At 47.1% G+C, this 10,710-nt stretch overlaps 2 protein-coding genes across 2 annotated transcripts in view; one reads left to right on the forward strand and one right to left on the reverse strand.

The window, feature by feature from the left end:
* The window catches only part of SLC2A5 (solute carrier family 2 (facilitated glucose/fructose transporter), member 5), a 7,962-nt gene extending 3,479 nt beyond the window's left edge, over positions 1-4,483 (forward strand). The window contains exons 5-11 of the mRNA XM_009889651.1: positions 82-213; positions 489-676; positions 1,088-1,198; positions 1,714-1,815; positions 2,224-2,299; positions 3,459-3,586; positions 4,250-4,483. Of these exons, the coding sequence (XP_009887953.1) occupies positions 82-213; positions 489-676; positions 1,088-1,198; positions 1,714-1,815; positions 2,224-2,299; positions 3,459-3,586; positions 4,250-4,483 (971 nt within the window). The remainder of the gene's footprint in view (positions 1-81; positions 214-488; positions 677-1,087; positions 1,199-1,713; positions 1,816-2,223; positions 2,300-3,458; positions 3,587-4,249) is intronic.
* A 2,035-nt stretch (positions 4,484-6,518) lies between these two features.
* Positions 6,519-10,710, reverse strand: part of CA6 (carbonic anhydrase VI) — a 10,991-nt gene continuing 6,799 nt past the window's right edge. Inside the window, exons 4-9 of the mRNA XM_009889652.1 lie at positions 10,510-10,605; positions 9,897-9,963; positions 9,552-9,709; positions 8,281-8,404; positions 7,709-7,807; positions 6,519-7,132 (exon numbers count right to left, since the gene is read on the reverse strand). Coding sequence (XP_009887954.1) covers positions 6,519-7,132; positions 7,709-7,807; positions 8,281-8,404; positions 9,552-9,709; positions 9,897-9,963; positions 10,510-10,605 — 1,158 coding nt within the window. The remainder of the gene's footprint in view (positions 7,133-7,708; positions 7,808-8,280; positions 8,405-9,551; positions 9,710-9,896; positions 9,964-10,509; positions 10,606-10,710) is intronic.

A 10,710-nucleotide genomic window follows, 5' to 3' on the forward strand; every position in this document is an offset into this window, starting at 1 on the left:
GAAGGTAAAGCCCTGGCTCGGGAATTTTCTGTGGGCTCCAGTGGAGAAAGACTTCTCACAGTTGCCATCTTGTCTTGCTTGTTGCAGGCTGGCCCGTGCTGCTGGGGCTCACTGGGATCCCATCAGTAATTCAGCTCCTTATATTGCCCTTTTTCCCTGAGAGTCCCAGATATCTCCTGATACAAAAGGGCGATGAAGAGCAAGCACGACACGGTACAGTATCATCCTTTAATGAAAGGGGGGGTGGAATGTGATAGATCTGGTTGTTGGACTGACTGACAGTGAAGCAACTGAGTGTGAAATTCTTCGTTGATATGCTGCTGGTGGATGGAATTCCTACATTAGTCCTTTCTCTGCATATGTGAATCCCTGACAGGGGGATACGTACACAGTATGGTTTACATACTGTTCTGTCTTGACTAGAAGCAGGAGAGCTCACTGCAGATCTGCTGCCTGGGGTCCATAACTCCCTTTCTTCTCCCAACTAGCCCTGCAGAAGCTGAGAGGCTGGGATGATGTGGATGATGAGATAGAAGAAATGCGCCAAGAAGACCGGTCCGAAAAGGAAGAAGGACAGTTCTCTGTACTCAGCCTGTGCACCTTCAGAGGCTTGCGATGGCAGCTCATCTCTATCATTGTCATGATGATGGGCCAGCAGCTCTCCGGGGTTAATGCGGTGAGTGGGAAGGCATGTGGGAAAGGCTGGTGGGGTGAGTAATAAAGGGATGAGACTTCAGAGTGGATGATGTGGGGCAGTGCTGACACAGGAGCTGGAACCTAGGACACAGGAGTACCCCTTCATCAGGGACACTGGTGATGCATCACGTTGTGGTGGTTTGACCCTGGCCGGTACCAAATCCAGTACACGCATGTACTAGATATAGAGTCGAGCTGTCCTGTTAAAGAGAGCTTGGATGTTTTTAGAGTAAGGTGCTTGTGCCTGGATCCAAACACCAACGTCTCCAGAAATGAAAAAATTCAGTTCTCAGGCTTCCGTGCACCAGTTCCAGGATGTTAAAGCAGCCAAAATGGGATTCCTGTGTTCTGCCTTCAGCCACATGGAAACACAGCTGTGGTTTTGCTGCAGGTCTTCTACTACGCAGACAGAATCTTCCAGTCGGCCGGTGTGGACAGCAACAACGTTCAATACGTCACTGTGTCGATAGGTGCCATCAATGTCGTCATGACTTTGCTTGCTGTAAGTTGCTCTTAGGGCTCTTTGAGTTCTAGCTTGTCCAATCTCCCCTGTCCATCACCGTTTAAATTAGGTTGTTATTTACATGTCCTGTGAGCTGCTTTGCACAACAGATGTCCTGCAGTGTCCCTTGGCTGAAGGCAGCTATGCCAACCAAAGTGATTAATTATGCTGATTTCCCACGTGCCGCAGAAGTTTTCAATCTCTGGTCTGCAGGCTGACATGCCCTCCTTTTGCTGCCCAGTGTTACCATGGGGTAACCGTGTCCAGTGTTACCACGTGGGGCTTCCCCACAGTTCTTGTTGGGACTGGGTCCTGAAGAACGGCCTCCCTGTTCTGTGGTATTGACACATGCAGCTTTTTGCAGCTCCTGGGTGATTTCATGCCCACAATCCATCAGCAAATGATGGAAATTTCACTGAATTTCTTAAAAGACAAAGACTACCTTAATAAATTTTGCTGGAAAAAGAAGTGCTGTGCCCCAGGTGTCTGCGCTTATCCTCTTCTGTCTCTTTCAGGTTTTCATTGTGGAATCCCTGGGGAGGAGGATCCTTCTCCTTGCTGGCTTTGGGTTGTGCTGTGTCTCCTGTGCGGTGTTAACTTTGGCCCTCAATCTCCAGGTGTGTAGTTGAACGGCTCGGGTGAGCCTACCCATGCATTTTGGGACCTTCCAGGGAACAGACCACTGGAATATTTTGAAGTTGCTTCTCTACCCTGGTGGAAAGGGGACAGTATGAAAGGTCTTTGTAGTTGTATGTCTACCTAAAGTAAACCCGGGAAACTCTGTGATCCTGCTTGTCTGAATACTGCTTCTAGTACACCGTGTTCATAATACCCGTTGCATCCATTTGTTGGAGGCAGGGATCATACCCAGGCTATGATTTTTGTGGCTAAGTATGGACATATCTGGCAATGGAGGGTGACGCTGGCTTTGAAATGCCTTCAAATCTTACTACAAATAGTGCCTTTAATGTGTTGGTGATGTTCAGATAGGAACGGCATCTAACCTGGGATTAAATTCTTCACAGACCACTGTCTCCTGGATGTCCTACCTCAGCATAGTGTGTGTCATTGTTTACATTATTGGACATGCTATTGGAGCCAGTAAGTATGCACGGTTTAGTCCAGTCCCCTCCAGAAGCTGGGTAAAGCCAAGTGTTATGCCAAATTTCAAATCAAAAGCTTTGTGGAGCTAATCCAAGGAGGCAAAACTACTTCTTGGTGTGGCCATGCACTCTGTTAAATGTGTTCCAGTGGCTTGCTGGCTGTGTCTGTGAGGCAGGGCAGCATCTGGCTTTCAGGAGGAAAAGCAAAGGCACAATTGTGCTTGTGCCTGAGAGGCCCCCAGTAATATCTGGAGCAAAATTACGCTGAGATAGCGTGCCCTACCAACTGGGCAGAGATGTTTCATGCTTGCATCTATAGGCAACAAATCAAAACAGAAACAACTCAAATTATACAAATCACTTTGCAGAAAGGAGATGTGCAGATAGATGTGGATATTGGAAGGGCTTTGCCCTGACTCAGTTCCTTAGTGTGGTGGAGTTGTCTGGTTAGCTTGGAATGCTCTGCCAGACCCTTGCTGGATGCAGCAACGCGGGTTTGAAACTCCTGTAGAGGTTTCACTGGCAGACGGAATTACATACAATCTTTCCTTTTCCATTTATGCCATCAGGCAGATTCAAGCACCGGAGGACAGGGGGATTGCTGATAAATAACCAGGGAGACCACCAGGCCAGCTGGACCTGTGGCCTGACCCCATTAATGAGAACACGGTCTGATTCTGCTTAACCATGCCATGGAGCAGCAGGGCATGGGCTCGGGGGTTTGTCCCACCAGTCATTTTTCCAACACCTGCATGTGTTGGGGTGTTTCAGTCTTTTTTTTTTTTTTTTTTAAGAAGCAATCACTTGCTTAGTTGCTGCTCACAGGGTGCTCTCTGGAGAGAGGTTTCATGTTTATCCACCTTATTTTACAATTTGTGCAGGAGGTGGGATCATGGTTAGGGGGCAGCCATAGGAGAGAAGAGGTTGATTGCTGTGTGTGAGTGTAGGAAAGTAGTTTATTTGCCCTGTTGTGTGGGGGTTTTTTTGTTTTTTTGTTTTTTTTTTTTTTTTAATTTAATCCCTTATTTGGTTTAATGGTGTTTCTAAACACCAGTAGTTTAGAAACCATTGCCTGCCACTGAAATGAGCAGTGCAATCTAGGAATTGAGAGTGGGGGAATTGCCTTTGGGGTTTCCAAACGTGCAACTACCTTCCAGGTCCAATTCCCTTCGTGATGATCACTGAGATGTTCCTGCAGTCATCCCGGCCCGCTGCGTTCATGGTGGGTGGGTCTGTCCACTGGCTATGCAACTTCACCGTGGGGCTTGTGTTCCTCTACATGGAGGTAAGACGCGATCACATGACGGGGCAAGACTTCAGCTTAACGTTGGTATCTTCACCCCTGTGTTCTTACACAGCCTTCTTAATCCTGAGAGCCATAAGTGCCCACGTTGGGTCCCAGTACCCCTATGGAGGATTATATATTAAGGGCAAGAAACAGATATTAATCAGCACTTTTTTATCACATCGCTCTGTTGCACACACTTTGAAAGAAAGCTGTTATTTTTCCAGGTGGATGTATGATCCTGAATTCAGGAGCATGGAAAAGGTTGCAGATTCCCCGTCTTCCATTTTAGCCAATTTTAGCTGTTGATCTCTAGGTCTCTGGTTCAAACTGGTCCCCAGCAGTAGCGACCCCTGGGTTGTTACAGTTGCTGATTTTAGTGCATGCAAAGGGAGCTGGCGAGTTTAGTTTGATTTTCCTAACAGACCCTCATCCTTCTTTTCCAGTAAATCCATGATGTTTTCATAAATCCCTGCTCGTGGTATGAGAAGACAGAGTCTAGAACCACCCCTAACTTCTAGTTGTTCAACTTAAAATATGTGCACGTCACTGTGGCGGCTCTTTTTTTAGAGCTATTGCAGGGTTCAGCATGTCCAAATCATGTAATGTACACAACTGGAGTATTCCTCTGATCCCTTCTCTCTCATTTTTCATTGCCCCTAGGCTGGACTGGGGCCCTACAGCTTCCTCATCTTCTGTGCCATCTGCCTCGCCACTATAGTTTACATCTTCTTTATTGTTCCTGAGACGAAGAACAAAACCTTCATGGAAATCAACAGGATCATGGCCAAGAGGAACAAGGTGGAGATTCAGGAAGACAAAGAGGAGCTTAAGGATTTCCACTCCATCCCAGGCAGGCAGAGAGAGAAGACGGAATCCTCCAGCATTGACCTGTGACCTAGCTCAGTGTTTGGCCTGGCCCATACGTTTTTCAGGATCTGTTCAGTGGGAGAACAAATTCATCATTTGAGAATGATCTTCGTTCTGACCTTCTGCAAACTTCCAACAGCAGAAGTTTCCAAATAAGCCGTTGTGTCTTCAGAGTATTTTCATCGTGGGTAATGAGCAGGACCATTCTGCATCGTGGCATAGCCACTGCCAAGGCAAATTACCCATTCATGGTATTTGTCACAGGGAAAGGGCAACATCCTCAGCCAACTCAGTTCCTGTGGTCAAGTAACCTATGTCTAAGGTGAGGTATGCTCCTGATGTCCTGACTGACACATCTCAGGTGATACAAGCCAGCACTTGGGCTGCTGTTTGTTCAGTCCTGTGCAAGGAGTGCATTATATTCCTCTGAGGAACTGTCATTCATGTATTTGAGAGTCCATCATGAGTGATGGCACCAGCCTTTGGTGTTCTGGGGTGGAGAGAGCATCAGTTGGTCTGAGGTACTTTGTTAGATGGGCTGATGATGGCGTTTATCCTGTCAACTCTTGTCCTTCCTTTGTGTGCTTCAAAGGACCACTAAATTGGAAATGCACGTCATTATAACCTCACCCCCACCCTGCTCACCCAACTCTCTCCTTCAAATCAGAGCTAGCCCTCAACTGTGCTGATGAGTCCTTCCAAAGCCTTACTCTTGAGGTTAGGACTCATCCATCTGGCTGATGCTTATTCACAGCCAATTTGTTTCGCGGTACCCTAGTCTTGGAGCTATTTAGCTCATGTTGCTCCCTACTGTTTACACTTCCGTTGCCAAAGAGCAATAGTCCCTCTCCTAATCCTTTAATAATCCCCTGCGCCCCAACTGTATACACATGAGCCAGTTGGTGCTTGTTTGTCCCCCAGAAATACACAATATTGAACTCAGTAAGAACCTCCCTGCTGTGTCGCGGGAGTCAAATTCAGGTTGATTCCTGTGCAGTGGGCTGTAGGTTGGTGCCCGTGTTTGCAAACGTCTCCAAACTTGTCTTTAGCTTCTCACATTGAGTTGCTTAAATTTGGCTTTGAAATAACTCCGCCCTCAGGTACTTGAAACAACTTGAAGTCTTCAAACAGTTCAGAGCTTGGTCCTTCTACTGGTTTCTGGTTGTGTCCCATTCCACCTGAAGGCTAAATTGGTTTGGAAAAGCTCCGAGTCTGAATGACTAGTGCTGACTCAGAAGAAAGTAAAGTGCACACTGATTAAAAATAGAGGATTTCTTAAAGTATTTATTAGTTTAAGGGGTTTGGGGTTAATTATAGCATAATTTAACATGGGGAAATTCAATTTAATTAGTTACTATGCAGGGCTGCTGCCCTCTGTTTAGAAAAAAGCAGAATTGTTGAACAGCCTGGCATGGATTTTGTTGTTGATGGACATAGCCTGTCACATGATTAACTTTAGAAGATAAGTTTTATACTTGCTCCCAATTTTGTGATGCATACATGTTGAAAAAGAAGCTGTTTCTGTGCTCAGTCTCTACATCCATTTACAGAAAAGAAAGCGTGCCACTGATCGAAGCACAGTGATTGCGTAGGGCTTTACGTACCCTTGCCTATGTGATACGTCTGCAGGGGAAGGGGTGGTGACTTGATGGTGAGAAATGGGAAAGGAGGATGCATGCAGGGAAGATGGTGAGTAAGTGACACTGGGTGAAGGATGAGAGAGACGTTTTACTTGAGAAAGTGGCTCCTTTCACCAAAGAGAGTAGCTTTTTGGCATGTAGGAATATCTATGTAAGGTGACCTAAGTCAAACTCCTGGGAGGGATGTGACAATACAAGGCGTTGGACTGTGCTGAGTTCCGCTCTATTCTTTGCCTCTCTCCCACTGATGGAGGATTTGCTGCCACGTACCTACTTGGGAAAATGACCTGGAGCACTAGCAGGTGCGTGGTGAACCTATACAAAGCAGAAGGAGAAACAAGCAAATAATCTAAATTTTCCTTAGTTTCCCCAGCAAGCAGTTTGGATTCTTCTGCTGCCTTAAAAAAAGAAAAAAGTTGGGATCACTGACAGCTGGTGTCAGACTCCAGAACCACCCCTCCCAAGAGGGTCATGGAGGTTTCTCCCCATGCTATGACATCTCCCTGCAGTTGCCCTGGTTTGCACAACGCAAGTGCCCGAATATCTGCAGGACCGAGAACTTGGCTCCACAGGTTCACATGAGTCATCCACCCTGCAAAACCATTGGAGAACGTCCCGAGAAGAGTGTCTCTAGCCTTCCCAAGGACAAGCGTCCCTCCAGCCTGGCTCACATACCCCTTCTGAATACTCTTTGCTTTACCAGCTGCTCCATTGAGCCATAAAATTGCCATGCCAGACTGGGAGGCCCATGCCATGCAGTAGTGCAGCCAATTTTGTGCCCTGTGGTACAGGGGGAAGCTGATGAAATGGCCTCCTATCCACAATCCCACATCTGTGCCCACGGTCATCACTAGCTCATTATCCCTCTCCTGTGTAGAGTAGGAAAGAACAGTCTGACTGCCAGCGTGCTGGGCTTTTGTCCAGAAACATAAGGTGAAGGCTTGGAGAGACATGTCACGGAGGGGACGAACAGTCACAAAACTTTCGATGTTTTCCACAGGGAAGTAGAAAGCCGGAAAAGTGCTGGATTTAATACCTGAAATAACAAAAAAAATAAAACCAAAACAAACAAACAAACAAATAGCCAGCTGTTACATTTCTTGCTGTGCTTAAAAATCGGCCCAAATCGTGAAGAATAAACCCTGGCGAGGTTCCGGCAGTCTTGGCTGTCTTGAGCCACAGTTACTGGCATGTGTCATACCGACAGGGAAGGGGCTTGAAATGATGAGAAGTCTTTAGCTCCCTCATCCAACTGTTTGGGAAAATTACTTTCCCCCCCGCCCCCTTCCTCTTGTCTCATCTTGTGTAAGACAGAGACAATGATTATTTATCCTAGGGGAACTGTGAGCCCAAATCCCTCCCTGTTTGTAAAAATGTGCTTACATGTCGCAGCAAAAAGCGGCAGTTGCTGTGAGAGCAGCGAGATTAGAGCTAGCTTTAACGATGCTGTAGTTGAAGCATTTCCATCAGCAAGCCTGGATATGGGACAAAATTCTACCTGCACGTATCGGTACCAAACCTGTTAATGATTTAGGCCATCAAGGACAACAGGGCATAGGCTCTTCATCCTTGGAAGGTAAGCTGGGCATAAGAATAGACGTGTGTTTCTTACCTATGTGGCTCACTCCATTCAGCAACTCTCTCTTCATGTCTTGGAGCTGCACCTGGATTTCTTCCAGTCTGAGGTTGAATTCTTCTGGGTGGCATTGTTCTAGAGCAATCAGACAGCTGAATTTACAGATGGCCAGGACCTGCACACGGTAGATTTTTCTGCTTTCTAGTTTGTAGAAGGTTTGGGGGAAACCTTTGTTTTAAAATGGAGCGTCTCACCTCCCTGTGGTGCCTGGCTGACCAGAGCTGTTTCTACAGTGGTAAGTGTTCCTCGCCCGTATGGATGCAGACACACCTGAACCATAGTGGCAGGTAGCACCACTTATCCTGGGAGAGCTGTGTGACACCACTGCAGTGAAAACAAGGGGCTGGCACACAACCTACAGCCACCACCGTGCCCTTAGAAGCAAGATGTGGTGGCACATGGACCATCTCCACCTGGGACACTTCTGCCTCCGGGAAAGGTGATCTCCACCATGACTAGCTTAAGCAATTTGCAACTTAATTGTTTCCAGGGAGGTTTCTTGCCCCTCTCAGGGGAAAGCCCGGGTCCTGGCTGCTGACTGCCTTTACCTTGGGTGAATTTGGCTCTGAAGGAGGACTCCACCACCCGCCCGTTGAGGGGCTGAGCGTGTCGGTAGTCGTTGCGCAGCGTCCTGTTTTGCTCGTCCAGCAAGGTGTTCTCCAGGAGGCTGATCTGTGAGCAATGCAGGTTTATTATGGAGGGAAACGGGAACAGCAGTTTTGCCGAGAAGTGCGGTGCAGATCCTGCAGCTCAGGATTGAACCGAGCAACTTGTTACAGAGGATCCCACAGGGTCTTTTGCTGAGTATCAGCAAGGGAAAGGAACAGAACAGGAGGGCTCTTATCAGCTAATTCATGATAAAGGTATTTAGCCTGAAGGAAGTTTTTAACACTTCCCCGATGATATGCATGGATGGAATTTTTGCTGCTATATTTGTACTGTTTACTCACAAGAGCCTACCAGCCTTTCCCATGCCAAAAAAGAGAATTCCTTTTTCAAACGAGAACACATTGTGATCATCTGCTACTGTAGTCTCCACTTTACCTTGTTCTTCTAGGAAAAAGAAAGTTTCTGGTGCTTCTTTATTATTAAGGAAGATGAAGCACTCTGCAAGACTCCACAGTAAGCTTATTTTACTTGTGTTACTTTTTCCCTGCTGAAGCCTTTGTCCTGACAAGGCAGGCGGAGGGGATAGAAGGGAGTCCCGCCGTGTGACAGTGTTCAGCTGCTGGGACAAGTGGGGTTACTCTGCCCAGTGCTCCTGCGCACCCCACAAGGTCCTCTGTGTGCCTCTGCAGGAGCCCGGACAAACCCTCTCCTGTCACACAGCCACAGCTCACAGCAGGGCACTCCTGAAATGATCCTAAGTGTAGACAAGAAAAATCCCCAAATACTCTTCTAAAAACATGCCAATTACTCTGTAATAATTTTAATATTATTAATGGCTCTTTTATGGTTGGGGGAGGAGTTTGGACTCTCTTGCAGCAGTTTTTGCCTTGCTGATTCTGACTGGTCTCTTACTTCTTGTAGTGCTTTAGGATGGTTGAGCTTAACTGAGCTTTGTTATCCCTCACCAGACCTCAGGTAAACTGCTGCTGTACAAAAACTGGCCCTCGCTGTGATGTAACATCCCAGTGTCATTGCAGCCACCCGTAATTCCAGTTGCTTAGGAGCCTATCCCAAAAGCCCGATGTGAGAAATGCCCTATTAGATCCTCTGTTCCTAAAAATGACTGGAGGACAGAAAAGGAAACTTGTGTGGAAAGGTGAAGCGTGGAGGAAGGAGATGCTGTTGTGTCTGGTAAACAGCTATCACTTACCTGTGTGTGTGACAGGACAATCGGAGAATGAAAGATGGTCCAGATCACGCTCTCGGAGCAAGGTGGGGTTGTCAGTGAGCCCTGGTACCTGTAGAAGTGTGAGAGGTTTTCTGGCAGCATGGCTTGGACATCCAGAGAAACGAGCTTTGTTGACTGACCTCAAAAGGAAAGAGAGAGCTGCGTTTGAGCTGCGTGGGCAGGGACGGCGTGGAGTTGTGCATGGCTGAGGATGCTTGGCCATGTAACTGCGAGCAAAGCAGCAGCGAAATGTCTGTCCCCCGACCCAGTATGTACGTAGAGGTTTTGAGAATATCAAGGATGGAGAAAGGCAGTTCCAGGTCTTACCTGCAAACCTGATTTTTGCCAGTTTGGAAATGAATTCACTGTAGTAGGTATTCTCGAAGTGCCCATCCTAAACACAGCATAGAAACTTGAAGAAAAGGTTAGTGACCTGCCTGTCCTTCTATACTGCTAATCAGCTTGGGGCACTAATCGATGAAATGGGAGACAAAGACAACAAATACTATCACAGATCTCTTGACAGGCGTGACAACCCTAGGCATTATAAGGTATGTACACATAGATCTTGGGTAGAACAGCGAATTGTAAGGATCCTTTTCCACCACCCCTAAATCCACACAAAATCAAGTGTTCCCACTGGCAAATCGGAGCAAGGTCTTGAGGTACAGCAGGGAAAAACCAGCTGCCACAGCTGATAATCCATCTGTACTTCTTATAGGGTAGATTTTTCTGGGGCTCCCAAGTTGTTGTGTGAACCCCAGATGGCATATGGGAAGAACAGTCCTGCTACAGCACAGCTTCCTCAAACTGATGGCACACATCATCCTTTAGGATAGCTGTGCCAGCCCAGTACAGGCTGCTCGTGTCTGGACTGTGATTATAGTATAACCAGTGACCACAGACTGGCCTTGCTCAGCAGCGTGGGCGTCAAACCTACCGCATACAGGAAGGCAAGCACAGCCAATCCATTTGGTTTGTCTTTGGCTTCTTCAAAGCTTGAGTAGTCAGCTGAGTTGTAGTGGACAATGTGCAGCTGTCAGAAGAGAGCAGGGTCATTTAGCAAGAAGTGATAAATGGCTTCCTCGGTGCTTTAAAGGACCCACTGCAGGCTGAAGGGAGCGTCACCATCCCAATTCCT

The sequence above is a fragment of the Charadrius vociferus genome, unplaced genomic scaffold, assembly GCF_000708025.1.
Source record: "Charadrius vociferus isolate BGI_N301 unplaced genomic scaffold, ASM70802v2 scaffold477, whole genome shotgun sequence".
Taxonomy (NCBI): domain Eukaryota; kingdom Metazoa; phylum Chordata; class Aves; order Charadriiformes; family Charadriidae; genus Charadrius; species Charadrius vociferus.